This window comes from Entelurus aequoreus, linkage group LG13, assembly GCF_033978785.1.
Source record: "Entelurus aequoreus isolate RoL-2023_Sb linkage group LG13, RoL_Eaeq_v1.1, whole genome shotgun sequence".
NCBI lineage: Eukaryota > Metazoa > Chordata > Actinopteri > Syngnathiformes > Syngnathidae > Entelurus > Entelurus aequoreus.
In genome coordinates, this window is record NC_084743.1 from 41,377,423 (window position 1) to 41,394,922 (window position 17,500).

The 17,500-nt window shown below is 45.9% G+C and overlaps 2 protein-coding genes across 3 annotated transcripts in view; one reads left to right on the forward strand and one right to left on the reverse strand.

Annotated features, from left to right (window-relative positions):
- Positions 1-8,882, reverse strand: part of efhd1 (EF-hand domain family, member D1) — a 38,245-nt gene extending 29,363 nt beyond the window's left edge. The window contains exon 1 of the mRNA XM_062067863.1: positions 8,501-8,882. Coding sequence (XP_061923847.1) covers positions 8,501-8,784 — 284 coding nt within the window. The 5' untranslated portion in view covers positions 8,785-8,882. The remainder of the gene's footprint in view (positions 1-8,500) is intronic.
- LOC133663406 (uncharacterized) overlaps positions 1-13,665 on the forward strand; it is a 48,274-nt gene extending 34,609 nt beyond the window's left edge. The window contains exons 1-2 of one of the 2 annotated variants that reach the window (XM_062067861.1): positions 8,436-8,877; positions 9,832-13,665. In XM_062067861.1, coding sequence (XP_061923845.1) covers positions 11,649-13,628 — 1,980 coding nt within the window. In that variant the 5' untranslated portion in view covers positions 8,436-8,877; positions 9,832-11,648 and the 3' untranslated portion in view covers positions 13,629-13,665. Of the gene's footprint in view, positions 1-8,435; positions 8,878-9,831 lie in introns of those variants that run through there. The other variant, XM_062067862.1, reaches the window with a different exon arrangement.
- Positions 13,666-17,500: the final 3,835 nt, after the last annotated feature.

Below are 17,500 nucleotides of genomic sequence, written 5' to 3' on the forward strand. Positions count from 1 at the left end.
AACAACAGTATCAATATTAGTTACAATTTCAACGTAGCAGTGATTAAAAATCCCTCATTGACAATATCATTGGACATTTATAAAAATAAATAAACAATAGTGAAACAGTGGCTTACACTTGCATCGCATCTCATAAGCTTGACAACACACTGTGTCCAATATTTTCACAAAGATAAAATAAGTCATATTTTTGGTTCATTTAATAGTTAAAACAAACATACATTATTGCAATCAGTTGATAAAACATTGTCCTTTACAATTATAAAAGCTTTTTACAAAAATCTACTACTCTGCTTGCATGTCAGCAGACTGGGGTAGATCCTGCTAAAATCCTATGTTTTGAATGAATAGAGAATCATTTTGAATCGGGAAAAAAAATCGTTTTTGAATCGAGAATTGTGTTGAATTGAAAAAAAAAATCGATTTTGAATCGAATCGTGACCCCAAGAATCGATATTGAATCGAATCGTGGGACACCCAAAGATTCACAGCCCTAATATATATTTATATTTATTAGGGCTGGGCGATATATCGAATATACTCGATATATGGCGGGTTTGTCTCTGTGCGATATAGAAAATTACTATATCGTGATATTCGAGTATACGTTGTCACGCAGTTGCTTTTAGCTGCGGGCATTACACTGCAGGCTCTTTTCACTCTTTCTTGTCTCTCCTTCTCACAGAGGGTAAAACAAGTGCACCTTCTTACATACGTCACATACATACGTGCAACGTCATACGCCCTCGTGGAGCAGAGAGGTAGCAGCATGGTAACATTAGCTGTGATGCTAGCGGAGTGGTAATACGAGAGAAAGAAGGTGCGAATCTGGTAACAAATGAAGTTCATTCCCAAGAAAAACAGCACGGGGTCCATCGTCTGGCGGTGGTTTGGCTTCAAGCGGGAAGATGTCGAACAAGTATGCGGCAAAAGCGTTGTTACAAAAAGTAGCACCTACTGCTAATTTGTAGCATCATTTGAAAAGTCACCCGCTAGAGAATGAAGAGTGCTTAAAACTCTGCATGTCAACATCTCCGTTCAGTGCCACACCGACAAAATGCCGAAGCAACCATTTCCAGATCAACACCGTATGAAAAAAATAGTCAACAAAAGAAGGAGATAACGTCCGTAGTAACCTACCACATAGCAAAGGACATACACTATTTGATTTCCTATTATGCAGCTCATTACTTAGTTGTGATTTCCCTCTCTGCATGAAAGTTCAAAATGAGCATACATTAATGCGGTATGAACAAGAATGTTTTAATGTAGACACATATAATCATCATACTCCATCCATCCATCTTCAACCGCTTATCCGGAATCGGGTCGCGGGGACAGCAGCTCCAGCAGAGACCCCCAGACTTCCCTCTCCAGAGCAACATTTGCGACTTCCTCCTGGGGAATCCCGAAGCGTTCCCAGGCCAGAGAGGAGATGTAATCCCCCCATCTGGTCCTTGGCCTGCCGCGGGGCCTCCTCCCAGTGGGACGTGCAACGAGGACCTCCCTAGGGAGACGCTCGTGAGGCATCCGCACGAGATGCCCGAACCACCTAAGCTGGCTCCTTTCCAAGCGAAGGAGCAGCGGCTCTACTCCGAGTCTCTCTCGGGTGACTGCACTTCTCACCCTATCTCTAAGGGAGATGCCAGCCACCCTTCTGAGGAAACTCATTTCGGCCGCTTGTATCCGCGATCTTATTCTTTCGGTCATTACCCACACTTCATGACCATAGGTGAGAGTAGGAATGTAGATAGCTCGGTAGACCGAGAGCTTTGCCTTCTGGCTCAGCTCCCGTTTCGTCACAACAGTGCGGCAGAGAGACTGCAATACTGCCCCAGCTGCTCCGATTCTCCGGCTGATTTCCTTCTCCATCTTTCCCTCACTCGTGAACAAGACCCCGAGATACTTAAACTCCTCCACCTGGGACAGAGTCCTGTCCCCTACCCGGACTGTACAAACCATCGGTTTCCTGCTGAGAACCATGGCCTCAGATTTGGAGATGCTGATCCTCATTCCAGCCGCTGAACACTCGGCTGCGAACCGATCCAGTGAGAGCTGAAGGTCACGAACCGAAGGTGCCATCAGGACCACATCATCTGCAAACAGCAGTGACGCAACCTTTAGCCCCCCGAGACGTATACCCTCTCCGCCATGGCCACGACTCCGCCTAGAAATCCTGTCCATGAAAATCACAAACAGGATAGGTGACAGAGCGCAGCCCTGGCGGAGACCAACCCCCACTGGAAACGGATCCGACTTACATCCAAGCACCCGGACACAACTCTCGCTTTGGTTGTACAGAGATTGGATGGCCCTCAACAGGGTTCCCCTCACTCCGTACTCCCTCAGCACCTCCCACAAGATCTCCCGAGGGACGCGGTCATACGCCTTCTCCAAATCCACAAAACACATGTAGACTGGATAGGCATACTCCCAGGCCCTCTCCAGGATTCCCGCAAGCGTAAAGAGTTGGTCAGTTGTTCCACGACCAGGACGGAATCCACATTGCTCCTCTTGAATCTGAGGTTCGACTATCGGCCGGACCCTCCTTTCCAGTACCTTGGCGTAAACTTTCCCAGGGAGGCTGAGTAGTGTGATACCCCTGTAATTAGCACACACCCTCTGGTCCCCCTTTTTGAAAAGGGGAACCACCACCCCAGTCTGCCACTCCCTCGGCACTGTCCCAGACTTCCACGCAATGTTGAAAAGGCGTATCAACCAAGACAGCCCATCAACACCCAGAGCCTTCAGCATTTCTGGACGGATCTCGTCAACCCCCGGAGCTTTGCCACTGTGGAGTTGTCTAACTACCTCAGTGACTTCACTCCGAGAGATCGACGTCGATCCCCCATCATCCTCAGGCCCTGCTCCTATCAGGGAGGGTGTGTCTGATGTATTTGGGTTCAGGAGTTCCTCAAAGTGCTCTTTCCAACGCCCCACGACTTCCTCACTTGAAGTCAGCAAAGTCCCATCCCTGCCGTACACAGCTTGGATGGTTCCCTGCTTCCCCCTCCTGAGGTGCCGTATGGTCTTCCAGAACAGCTTTGGTGCCGCCCGATAGTCCTTCTCCATGGATTCCCCGAACTGCTCCCACACCCTCTGCTTAGCCTCGTCCACAGCCACGGCCGCTGCCCTTCGGGCCCGTCGGTACCTTGCAACTGCCTCCGGAGTCCCCTGGGATAACATACCCCGGTAGGACTCCTTCTTCAGTCGGACGGCTTCCCTGACCACCACTGTCCACCAGGGTGTTCGAGGGTTACCGCCCCTTGAGGCACCTAAGACCTTCTGGCCACAGCTCGCATCTGCAGCTTTAGCAATAGAGGCTTTGAACATTGCCCATTCCTGTTCAATGTCCCCAACCTCCACAGGGATGGCAGAGAAGTCCCGCCGGAGGTGGGAGTTGAAGTCCTTCCGGACAGAGGACTCCTCCAAACGTTCCCAGTTCACCCGCACTACACGCTTGGGTTTGCCAGGTCTGTCCAGAGGTTTCCCCCGCCATCTAACCCAACTCACCACCAGATGGTGATCAGTTGACAGTTCAGCCCCTCTCTTCACCCGAGTGTCTAAGACATACGGCCTCAGATCAGCTGATACGATTACAAAATCGATCATTGATCTTTGGCCTAGGGTGCTCTGGTACCAGGTACACCTATGAGCATCCTTATGCTTGAACATGGTGTTTGTTATCGCAAGTCCGTGACTAGCACAGAAGTCCAATAACAATCCACCACTCAGGTTCAGATCAGGGAGACCGTTCCTCCCAATCACGCCAGTCCAAGTATCACTGTCATTGCCCACGTGCGCGTTGAAGTCCCCCAGCAAGACTATGGAATCCCCTGCCGGCGCCCCATACAGGACCCCATGCAAGGTATCCAAGAAGGCTGAATACTCTGAACTCCTGTTTGGTGCGTATGCACAAACAACAGTCAGAGTTTTCCCCCCTCCAACCCTAAGGCGAAGGGAGGCGACCCTCTTGTCCACTGGGGTGAACTCCAACGTACAGGCACTCAGCCGGGGACTCGTGAGTATCCCCACACCCGCCTGTGCCCTCACACCCTGAGCAACTCCAGAAGTGAACAAGGTCCATCCCTTGTCCAGGAGTGTGGTTTCAGAGCCCTTGCTATGCGTAGAGGTAAGCCCCACCAGATCCAACCGGTAGCGCTCCACCTCTCGCACCAGCTCAGGCTCCTTCCCCACCAGCGTAGAGACGTTCCACGTCCCGAAAGTCAGCCTCTGCTGCCCCGAATTGGTCCGTCCGGAGCCTCCACTTTCACCGCCATCCACTTGGCAGCGCACCCGACCCCACTGGTTCCGACCGCGGGTGGTGGGCCCACGTGGCAGAGAAGATGGTGTGTCCACGTAGCTTCTTCGGGCTGTGCCCGGCCGGGCTCCGTGGCAAGCCCGGCCACCAGGCGCTCGCTGACGAGCCCTACCTCCGGGCCTAGCTCCGGAGGAGGGCCCCGGGCTTCCTCCGGGCCGGGTAACGCATCCTCTCTTAGGGTAGTTCATGGGGGGTATCGTAACCCTGATGGGGGGGGCATTCGGGTGCTACACCTTGCCCAAGGGTGACCCGGAACTATGTAAGGCAGGGGCGTTCAACTCCCTGAGGCTTAATACAAGCCCACATACCTATATCATACTGCTGTGATTATATGCATCAAGTGTTAATTCAAGGCTAAGGCAAAATATCGAGATATATATCGTGTATCGTGACATGGCTTAAAAATATTGAGATATTAATAAAAGGCCATATCGCCCAGCCCTTATATATATATATATATATATATATATATATATATATATATATATATATATATATATATATATATATATATATATATATATATATATATTAGGGCTGCAACTAACAATTAATTTGATAATCGATTAATCTGTCGATTATTACTTCGATTAATCGATTAATAATCGGATAAAAGAGACAAACTACATTTCTATCCTTTCCAGTATTTTATTGAAAAAACCCAGCATACTGGCACCATGTTCTGGACATTGGGGATGCAGCATACACCAATAATAACACAGAAATGTAACTCATCAGATCAGAACTGGATCAGATACTGTACACGTTTCTGTTGTGAATAATAAAGGATTAATTTTAGGCTGCTTCTGAATAATAGCATGAAATATTCCAGCACCTTCATAACGTTTAGTTATACTAAAGCGTCACTCAAATCTAAATAGATTTATATAGCTTTATCGGGCCTGGCTGCATTGATCCATTATGAAACCAACCTGAGATATTTCTGTCCATTACGTTTATTTCGAAATTGGTAACCGTGCGTTTTCTCTCTCAAAACGGAGTCAAATGTGCCGGAGACACATTATCAGCCCCGCGTTGCAACAAAGGCATAACGTTAACGTTACTTACAAAAAAGCTGAAAACATGAATGCCTGTTGCCACTATGGACTTAAAAAGTTACGTACCGTGAGTTCCTCCCTTCATCCATGGCTCCAACATGTTTCCTTTTCAGGTGCTTCTGAAGCAATGTTGTACTTCCGTGCCATTTTGCAGGAAACGGTCTTCTTTGAAGTCTTTAAAGTAAAGTGTTCCCACACTTTTGACGACTTAGGTCGTACACTTTCCTCCATTGAAGCAATAACCTCAAGATGTTTCTCCGCTAAACTATCCGTACTGTTTTCCTGCGCCATTTTTCAAATGTTTCCAGCAAAGGAGACGGCGTCGTCACGTGAGCTGCACATGACACATCATTGGCTAGTTTACGCCACCTCATGAGACGTAGCCTCAGCGCCGCCCTGGCGCTGTTTTGTACTGTTTTTGTACTTATTTTGATTATTGTTTCTCAGCTGTTTGTAAATGTTGCAGTTTATAAATAAAGGTTTATTTAAAAAAAAGTAAGTTTTTTTTATTTAAAAAAAAATAAAAAAAATAATTTAAAAAAAGCCTCCGCGCATGCACATAGCTAGTTCCACCGAATCGATGACTAAATTAATCTGCAACTATTTTTATAATCGATTTTAATCGATTAGTTGTTGCAGCCCTAATATATATATATATATATATATATATATATATATATATATATATATATATATATATATATATATATATATATATATATATATATATATATATATATATATATATATATGCGCCCATGGGAACACACTTGCTACTTCCGGAAACAAATGTGTGTTCTTTTTTTTCTTTTTTTTTCTTCATTTTCTTTTTATTGACATCCAGCATCAGACATTCATATCCATTACATCATATTCACATAAATCATATATCTATTGTCTGCCCTAAATGTCAAAATATTTTTATTTACAAATGCAAGTGTTTTCTAATCATGCCCGACTTTGTAGTAGACGAAGTTGATTATTTTTGGACAAATGAGGATTCACACAACCTTATGTTTTTAAACCTGAATATACGGTGAATCAACCGCTGATGATAGAAGGTTAGCAAGAACGAAGAGAGGGTGAAACGTTGGACCAGACGCTAGCCGAGAGAGTCAGCGTGACTTGACGCTTCAAATGTGGAGCTTGGAGCCAAGCTACGCCGACAGAAATTGAGTGCATACCCAAAACCAACCGGAAAATTGTCCGCGGCCAGCTTACCAAACTGACAACTGTCCATCGAGTGAGTCACTTATTATTGATCATGATACATGCAGCACATCATGCTTGTTATTACAACTACATACACTGTCGAGCTAGCTGTGTAAAAACAAAACATGAAATGTGGGCTAATACTTTACAGGTACTGTAATATGATTGTTCATGGTTTTCAGTCAGTACAGATTTGTGTTACATTGCATTGTGTTGTGCATTACACACTCAAAAGCCATACAACTGCTGACGCAGAAGCTATCCATCTATCTATCCATTTTCTGCCGCTTGTCCCTTTTTGGAGTCGCGGGGGGTGCTGGAGCCTATCTCAGCTGCATTCGGGCGGAAGGCAGGGTACACCCTGGACAAGTCGCAACCTCATCGCAGGGCCAACACAGATAGACAGACAACATTCACACTCACGTTCACACACTTGGGCCAATTTAGCTTACGGCTAATACCGTAGCATGCTGTCGCAAGTCGATGTGTTACCACGCTAGAAAAACAGTACCTCCGTGTTTTCTCTTATAATAATGTCACTACAGCTTGGTTATTATTTAGGTTACGGAACGTAAATTAATTATTGTTGGCAGGTTTTGGATGCATTTTTTGGAGTGAATTAGAGGCAGAATTGATTGCTCCTTTTAGCAGCATTGCTAGCCACCTAGAATGAGCTGATAATTACAAATAATAATGGACAAAAAAACATGTGTTCTTGTCTCTAATAAGGGGTTGTGAACGACAGAAAGATTCCAAAAATAAGTGCAGTTCCCCTTTAAACCACAAAGGATGCGAAGGACAAAACGGAAGTGACATCGGAGCAAGTTTGCTGACTATTTTACAGTCACACTTATTGTACTGAATCAATTTCAGGTGAGAAGCTCTGTCATCCGGGAGGAGCTCAAAGTAAAGCCGCTGCTGCTCCACATCGAGAGGAGCCAGATGAGGTGGTTCCGGCATCTGCTCAGGTTGCCACCCGAACGCCTCCCTAGGGAGGTGTTTCGGGCACGTCCGACCGGTAGGAGGCCACGGGGAAGACCAAGGACACGTTGGGAAGACTATCTCTCCCGGCTGGCCTGGGAACGCCTCGGTATCCCCCGAGAGGAGCTGGACGAAGTGGCTGGGGAGAGGGAAGTTTGGGCTTCCCTGCTTAGGCTGCTACCCCCGTGACCCGACCTCGGATAAGCGGAAAAAGATGGATGGATGGATGGATGGATGGATGAATCGTTTCTTGTCTTATCATTCTAGAAAATAATATTGTCCCTGAATCGTATCGGCAACCTCAAATTCTGAATTGAATCGTTGTTAAAACGAATCGTTACAAACCTAAATGATATATTGTTTACTAATTTGGGAAATCTGTTAGAGCCTTACTTTTATTTACTCATTTTGTACTTTATGTTGCTCTAAAACTGCTTGAAATAAAATGAAAAGAGAGAATATTAGAAGTTGATAAAATTCCTTTTTTTGTATTTTATTCAGAATAATCCTGATCCACACATTAACAGCAAAAATCATAAAATCATTCAATGATTTTGAAAAATGTCCAAGTAAGGTATCAATATCGGCGATAGACCTGATTTGGTGTCGGTTACATACCTAAATGTCTAGTACTGTACAGTATTGGCCACCTCTGGTGACTACAGTAGTGTGCGACACACTAGCGTGTGTTCAAACAGGAAGAGAAGGCTTTTTCAGTTAGGCAGGAATATACTTATCTATGTCGTTTTATTATTTTGCCCAAAAAAGTCGTTTCACCAACAATCTTCACGTCAATTCCATTTGATTAATTCAATTAATCTTAATTAATTTTAATCTCTCAACGAGTTTTCGATTTGCACAAGATAACGGTCAATCCGCCCAACAGGCCGACACGAACATGACTGGCTGTAAAGGGTGTCCATCTTACCGTTTAAACATCACCTCCATGTCCTTTATTTGCTTCCGGGAGAACTCCTTAAATTCCGTATAAGGGTTGAAAACGCGACTCGCCCGAAGTGGAGCATTGCCGTCGTTGATGTCAAGCCTTCGGTTGAGTTTGGCGGATAGCTCGGTGGAGGTGTCGCCACAGGCTGCTGCAGACTCCGGAACATCGGTTGTGGCGAGGTTCTCCTCGAGGTCTGGCTTCGTCTCGGCCTCCTCCGAAGCGACCAGCCGTGACTGTAGCTTCTTAGCAAGCTCTTCGGACGCCATACTGTTCAAGTGATGTTTGCTCACGATGGCTGTCAAGAGTGCTGTACAGCCGCTTGTCAAACCGCGTCTGCAGGACACACTACTTCCGCTCAGGTGATTATTCAAAATAAAAGTTGGTGTGCGTAATACTTCCACAAACGAGATATATATATATATATATACCTGTATATGTAACGGGTATAAGAAATACTTTGATTATTTGAGTGAAATTCCTGCTAAAATATGTATATTGGTTTGTTATGCAATGAGAGGTCCAATTGCGCCATCTGCTGGTACCTGAAAAGTCTGTAGATATTACCGCAAACCGGAAGCTATTAGTAGACTTCCTGTTCTCTGCTAATGGTAAGACACGTTTTGATATTGCTCTGCAAAATATTATAAATTACACTAAAGCTAACGTGAGAGTTATTGTAAGATACACGGTTATTTAATGGCAGTTGGAATGCTATGTTGTGGAATTTTCGTTTTGAATTGGTTGTTGCTCACGTCAGATGTCCTACTATTTTGCACAGAAGTCGATATTATTTTCCCCCTGTAGACATCGAAAGCAGCAGAAGTGCTAACCACATATTGTGTGTATGTGCTCTCTGATCACTCATTGCAGGTAATAATTGTTGCACTACGTGCGTTTTACGTGTCAAGACGTTCATATTTAAATTTGTATTGTTCGCCATTTTAACATGGGAACAACGTGGTTGTGTCATGTCTTGTATTGTATTTTGTATTTTGCTATGCTCTATTTCATAAATATATAAAAAAGGATGATGTTGGTTAAAAACCAAGTTAAAAATATGTTGTATTGAATTAATTGTAATACAATTAAAGATAAAAGCAAGTTAAAACCACTATACGATCACACACGAAGAAAAAGTATACAGTTAAAAACCATTGTATTAAGTTACATCTGTAATTGCATTTCATGTAATTGTGAAAATATGAAAATGTTATGTACTTGAGTAGACTTCCTGTTCTCTGCTAATGACATCGAAAGCAGCAGAGGTGCTAACCACATATTGTGTGTATGTGCTCTCTGATCACTCATTGCAGCTACCAGTAAAGAACCACATAATCCAATCCAGCCTGTGTGTGGGTTCTTGGCGGGACGGGTACACAGCAGTTACATTGGTGCCGTGACCTGAGACTTCTATCAAGTTCGTCGAACCGGTGACCGTCCTGCCTACCACATCGCTCCATGAAGCCATAAGTTCACAGTATTTGTGTGTTCACAGTTTACAAGGGTAGCATATATTGCAGTGAAGCTCATTATAGTGTGTCACAGCGGCACAGATAATTTTATGTGGCATAGCAGTACCGTGTCACACAGACTGCTGATTTGTTTTATCATTTTGATTCTATTTGCCATTTTCTTATTGATGATTTCACAAAGTGGGGTGGACTGTTCTGTATTGTGGCAGACATTTTTGAAACATGTCTTTTCAGAGTAATCCACTGTTCCCAAAGTTTGGCACACCCATTCAAGTTGGCAGAGGCAGGGGTATGCCTACTCCCATCCCGTTTGCTGTTGATAGTCCTGCCCCAGGTGTTAGTTTACCCTCATTAGAGGCAGTTTCCAATGCTAGCGTACATAATGCAGCTAACCAGCACACTAGCTCTTATTTGCCTCAAGTCACGTCTACACCAAATCCTATTGGTAGCGTCTCTGAGTGTGTAGCTGACCAGATGAGGACTGTCATTCAGGAGATAGGTCAACAGTTAGCTGATAGCATCATGTCACATATGCAGGCAAATAACACAGTAACTCCTGCTTCAACTTTCACACAGAATGTAACAAGCACACTGAGTCAGCCTAGCCATGTGTCTGATGTATCTCAGGTTCAGGTGGTCACACAGAGGAAGGTTAAGGAACCACCATCATTTGTAGGAGATGGGTCGGATTCAATTAAGGTGCATGAATGGGAAGATCTGATGAGAACATTCATTAAGAGGAGTAATGTGAGAGTTGAAGAGCAGGCTGAGGAGATCCTTATGCATTTGAGGGGAAAAGCTAAGGATGTAGCGAAGTTTGGCATTAGGAACAGTAATATTGACATGTATGCTCAGCCCGACCTGATTTATGGTCTACTTAGAAAACACTTTAGCTGTACTAGGTACTCTTCTGTCCCCTTAGCTGACTTTTACTCGACTTTGCCTAAAGACCAGGAAGACCCCTATGACTACTGGCTGAGACTGAACAGAGCAGCTGACCTCGCCATTGACTGTCTGAGAGAGCAGGGCAAGACGCTGGACAACCCTGAAACAGAGGTGACTCGCATGTTTATTCGGAACTGTCCCTGCAAAGACCTGGCCCTCACTTTCAGATCCAAAACAATCGACAAATGGTCAGCGTGTGAAGTACTGGAGGTGCTGAATGAGTACCATGCTGAGATGAGCTGCATAGCAACTCCCCCAGTACACACTGTGAAGAGGATGGACATCGCAGTACACGCAGCTGAGGTGAGCCATAGTCCAGCCCTTGACCGCAGTGGTCACGAGCCACCTCAAACCCAGAGCCCTCAGTATGTCCCCCTAGCGGAGGTGATGGCTATGTTGGAAAAGGTTCTGCTGTGTGGGACCTCTAACCAGTCACAAGTGAGGAAGCGAGCTCCACCCAGGTGTCTTGAGAACAAAGTTGACAGGTTCACTGACATGCCATGCATTATTTGCAAAGATGAAGGTCACAGTGCTTTCTCTCATTGCCGGGAGAAGAGGCTTTGCTTTAAGTGCTATGCTCCAGGCCATTCACGTCGTGACTGTCCAGCGAGGAGGACCACTCCACAGCCTCAGGAAAACTGACCGATCTGCACACAGGGGAGGACCGTGCAGATCAGCTAATTGAACCTCCAACAAGTTATGAGAAGCCCGACATGCTTGATATTGAATCCCTCTATGAGTCGCACAGCAGTTATAGTGGCAGTACAGTAGTCTCGTCCAAGAAACTGATCTTTCAGGGATCCCAGAGAATAGCAGAGACTGATAGCCTGTTCTACACGCCTGTACTTGTAAAGAATGGCCCCACTTTCAAAGCACTGTTAGACAGCGGGTCAATGGCCTGTACAATAAGTGAGTCTGCTGTTGAGTCCCTGCTGCAGCAATGCCCTAACATGACAAAGGACACAGCTGATGATTATGTCATTGTAGGCTGCGGTGGACACCGCGTTTCCCCCAAAGACATGTATAACCTTGATGTTACCGTTTATGGATGCAGGATGATCGTTCCGGTAATGGTTGTACCTGGCCAGACAGAAGCAATGATCCTTGGCAGTAATGCTATCAAGCATATCCTAACTCAACTGAAGAGCACTGACGGCTACTGGAGGCTTGTTTCCTCGCCCGACAATGGTCAGACTGATGACCACTGCCAATTCTTGTCACTACTGTCCAACACAGAGAGATGGAGAGGTGAATGCATTCCAGATAAGGTGGGAACAGTGAAAGTCAAAAGTTGTGTAACACTGAAACCACAGAGTGAGCACCTTGTCTGGGGCAAGTTACCTGAGTCAGCTGTGATGTCAGTAGGCAGTACCGTGGTCGTTGAGCCGACCCAGTCTAAAGCCAGACCCAAACAAATCCTTGTTGGAAGGGTTATTACTCCACTTTGGGGAGATAGATGGGTGCCCGTTAAAGTCATGAACCCTACAGACAGAACTGTGGTGCTGAGAAGGAACGCCAAGATCGCAGATGTGTCCCCCTGTATCGCAGTGGAGGACCTACCCAAAGCAGAGGAGGTCAAGTGCAACATGCAGTGTGTGCAGAGCGAAGATGTGCATCCGAGGTCAGAAGAGGACATGGTGCGTGCACTGGAGACTCTGGGCCTGCAAGACATTGATCTGAAGTCATGCGAAGTGTCACTGCAGTGGAAAGACAAGCTTGTTCACATTATTGAAGAATATGAGTCAATCTTCTCCAGACACAAGATGGACTGCGGAGAGGCCAAAGAGTTTGTGCATTGCATCCACCTTGTTGATGACAAGCCGTTCCGTCTACCATACCGGCGCATACCACCAAGCCAATATGAGAAACTGAGAACGACTCTGAATGAGATGGAGGAAAAAGGCATTATTCAAAAGTCGAGCAGTGAATATGCATCTGCACTCGTTCTCGTATGGAAGCGGAATGGAGACCTCAGAGTATGCACTGACTTCAGATGGCTCAACGCAAGAACTGTGAAGGATGCCTACCCACTGCCGCATCAAGCAGACGCTCTAGCCGCACTCGGTGGAAATGCTCTATTCTCCACGATGGACTTGACATCAGGCTTCTATAATGTCCCCTTGCACCCTGATGACAAGAAGTATACAGCATTCTCATCACCCTTTGGACTTCATGAATATAACCGTCTCCCTCAGGGCATATGCAACAGTCCAGCTACCTTCATGAGGATGATGATGTCAATATTCGGTGACGAGAATTTCACAAGCCTGTTGTGTTACCTCGACGATCTGATGGTATTTGCACCTACAGAAGAAGTTGCACTCAAACGCCTGCAGGTGGTGTTTGCCCGCCTCAAGGAGCACAACCTTAAGCTCGCACCCAAGAAGTGCTTCTTCCTCAGGAGGAATGTGAAATTTCTCGGGCACGTCATCAGTGAAGATGGAGTTCGAACAGACCCTGAGAAGGTCAGAGCCATAAATGACCTAAAGGTCGCAGACATTATGGAATCTGATGGTAAAACACCTTGTCCTAGTAAAATCAGATCGTTTTTAGGCATCAATCAATCAATCAATGTTTATTTATATAGCCCTAAATCACAAGTGTCTCAAAGGGCTGTACAAGCCACAACGACATCCTCGGTACAGAGCCCACATACGGGCAAGGAAAAACTCACCCCAGTGGGACGTCGGTGAATGACTATGAGAAACCTTGGAGAGGACCGCATATGTGGGTAACCCCCCCCCCCTCTAGGGGGGGGGGGTGGTGATGTACTACCAAAGTTTCATCGAGGCATGTTCTGCGAAGGCTAAACCGCTGTTCAGGCTCACAGCTGAACCAAGTGCTCAGTGCAAGCACAAGAAAAGTCGCAAACCTGTGAAGAAAGGAGGTCCTGTGAAGCTGACTCCTGCTGATTGGTCCGACGCATGCCAGACCGCGTTTGAGACACTGAAACACGACCTCATGACAAGTGTCACCCTAGCCCACCCAGATTTCAATGCCCCGTTCATTCTGGCTGTCGACGCATCCTTTGATGGGATTGGAGCTGTCCTGTCGCAACTTCCGCCTGGTGGAAAGGTAGCTAGACCTGTCGCCTTTGCGAGTAGAACGCTCTCTCGCTCCCAGCTAAACTACCCTGCGCACCGACTTGAATTTCTTGCCTTGAAATGGGCAGTATGCGACAAATTCAGCCACTGGTTGAAAGGCAGACATTTCACCACATGGACTGACAATAACCCCTTGACATATATTCTGACCAAACCCAGACTTGACGCGTGTGAACAGCGGTGGGTGGCAAAGCTCGCTGCTTATGACTTCGACTTGAAGTACATTCCTGGCCCAAAGAACATCGTAGCCGACGCATTGAGTCGTGAGCCATTTGTCCAGTCGTGTGTGGGCCATCGCCTTGTCACCGAACCTTATGCCTCACTGTTGGAACAAGTCAACGGTGTGAATGACAGAACCGTGCAAGAGGTGTTCAGAGTGTCCAACAACTGTCAGGCTGTTGTGGACGAAGGTTGTGAAACATCAGACGGGCCAGTGCAAGAGGCAATTTCACAGAACACAAGAGGCTCAGTTGCGTCAGAGGAAGTCGCTGCCATCTTCAGTGCTCAGTCCACTGGAGGTGTAAGTCACATGATTGGGGCAGACGCTGCCTTCAGTCTTCTACAGAAGGAAGACCAGTCCACTGCACTCCCTCAGAGTCAGCTTGTTGGTCAACAGGAGCAAGACAAGACAGTAGGCAGGGCCATGTACTTTGTACAGAGACACAAGAGACCTACCAGGCGTGAGCGAGCTGTTGAGTCGCATAGTGTGATCAAACTTCTAAAGCATTGGAGTAGACTGACCATACAGAATGGCATGCTGTACAAGATACGAAAAGATCCCCAGATGAACAAGAAGATCCTCCAGTTCATAGTACCAGACTCTTTAAAGCAGAAAGTCCTCCAAGGTCTCCATGACTCAGCAGGTCACCAAGGCCAGCATCGTACCTTGTCTCTGGTGAGGCAACGATTCTTCTGGAGTGGCATGGAACGTGATGTTGTGAACTATGTTCAGTCTTGTCAGCGCTGCATAGTAGGGAAGACACCCGAGCCACACAGCCGTGCGCCTCTCAGGAGCATTGTCACCTCTGAACCTATGGAGTTGGTCTGCATAGACTTTTGGACTGCTGAGCAAGGGAACAAGTCTGTGGATGTTCTAGTTGTGACCGATCACTTCTCCAAGATGGCACACGCCTTCCCATGCAAGAATCAGACTGCCAGGCAAGTCGCTCGTCGTCTCTGGAATGACTTCTTTCTAATTTATGGCCAGGGAGCCAATTTTGAGAGCAAGCTGATTAAGGAGCTTCTAGAGATGGCTGGGATACAGAAGTCCCATACGACTCCGTATCACCCCATGGGAAATGGTGTCACAGAGCGTTTTAACAGGACCCTGGGAGATATGATCAGGTCTCTTCCCCTTCAGTCCAAAGCAAAGTGGCCACAAATGCTGCAGCAACTTACCTTCTGCTACAACTGTGCAGAGCATGAGACAACAGGGTTTGCACCCTTCTACTTAATGTTTGGAAGAATCCCTCGTCTCCCTGTCGACGTCATGTTTCAACATGCTCTCACCAATGACGCTGTTGTCAGTCACTCGGACTTTGTGTCCCAACTGAAGAAAGATCTGCATGAAGCTGCTCAGATTGTGCAGAGGAACAGTCTCAGGGAACAGACTCGCCATGCCAAGTTGTACAACCGCAAAGTCAAGGGCTCACCCCTCGTCGTTGGAGACAGAGTGCTGATTGCCAACAGAGGTGTGCCAGGAAAACGCAAGGTTGCAGACAAATGGGAGTCGACTCCTTATGAAGTCATCTCAGTCAGACCTGAACTCAATGTCTACAGAGTCAAAGATTGCCTGACAGGCAGAGAGAGTCGTTCACCGGAATCTACTACTCTCTGTTAGCTTCCTGCCATGTGACAGAGACCTGGACAATGTCTCTGGGCACTCTGAATGTGACGCTGCTGCACATGGAAGTGATGTATGTCCTGACGTGCCTGATCTGGTGGAAGACAGTGATGTACGTACAGTCAACTGGCTGATGCGGACGGGTGAAGCGGAAGTCCATTCAGAAGAGGAAGTCCATTCTGAAGAGGAGGATGACTCGTTTGACCGGAGGTCTGATGCTGCTCAGTCTGACTCTCTCTCAGTCACTGCGTCCAGTCAGGACAGTCAGCGAGTCCCTGAAGATGTTGACTATGCTGCTGTTAATGGTGCGGAAGGCTCACCACAGTGCTCTGAAGATATAGTCACTGACACAGAAGTTGCCCCTCCCGTAACTGTCCATCCAGATGTGACCCCTTTGGACACTGACTCTACTGACATGTCCCCTCCTGACAATATCCCCACAGACGTTGCTCCTCCTGACAAAGACCTTCAACAAGACATTGACCCCCCGGACACTGATGCTCCTGAGACAGCCATTCTTGACACTAACTTTCTGAACAGTGACGTTCCAGGCCCTTTAGCTCAAGCAATTTGCACACAGCCTGGCCGTTATGGTCTCATGGATCGTAGTTCCATGAACCCTCCACGACGCCTGATTTGTCAGATGAATGAGCAAGTAGTAGATGAGGATTCTGTGTCCACAGTATCATTTAGTACCTTGTTTAAGTTCTTTAGAGATGCAATTTCAGTTTGAGTTATGGAAATATTTGACCAAAGAAGAGTCTAGGTAGTACTTAAAGCTATAGGAATAACATTTTGCATTTCAGAGGTGTAACAGGCATCTCTGAGTCTGTGTTTAGTTAGGAGATTGATCACCTTCTTTCTTTCCACACTCCTTTTTGAGAGAGTTTTAGAACTGACATGCACAACAGTTTTGTTCCTAGTAATGCACTTATTTTTTTTGTTTTTGTCTCAAGTGTTGCACTCCTAAATTTAGCAGAATTTCAGGGGGGTGTATGTAACGGGTATAAGAAATACTTTGATTATTTGAGTGAAATTCCTGCTAAAATATGTATATTGGTTTGTTATGCAATGAGAGGTCCAATTGCGCCATCTGCTGGTACCTGAAAAGTCTGTAGATATTACCGCAAACCGGAAGCTATTAGTAGACTTCCTGTTCTCTGCTAATGGTAAGACACGTTTTGATATTGCTCTGCAAAATATTATAAATTACACTAAAGCTAACGTGAGAGTTATTGTAAGATACACGGTTATTTAATGGCAGTTGGAATGCTATGTTATGGAATTTTCGTTTTGAATTGGTTGTTGCTCACGTCAGATGTCCTACTATTTTGCACAGAAGTCGATATTATTTTCCCCCTGTAGACATCGAAAGCAGCAGAAGTGCTAACCACATATTGTGTGTATGTGCTCTCTGATCACTCATTGCAGGTAATAATTGTTGCATTATGTGCGTTTTACGTGTCAAGACGTTCATATTTAAATTTGTATTGTTCGCCATTTTAACATGGGAACAACGTGGTCTGTCATATTCGCTAGTCACCATTAGAGGGTGCTAAAAGTCCATTTAATTTTTTGTGTCATGTCTTGTATTGTATTTTGTATTTTTCTATGCTCT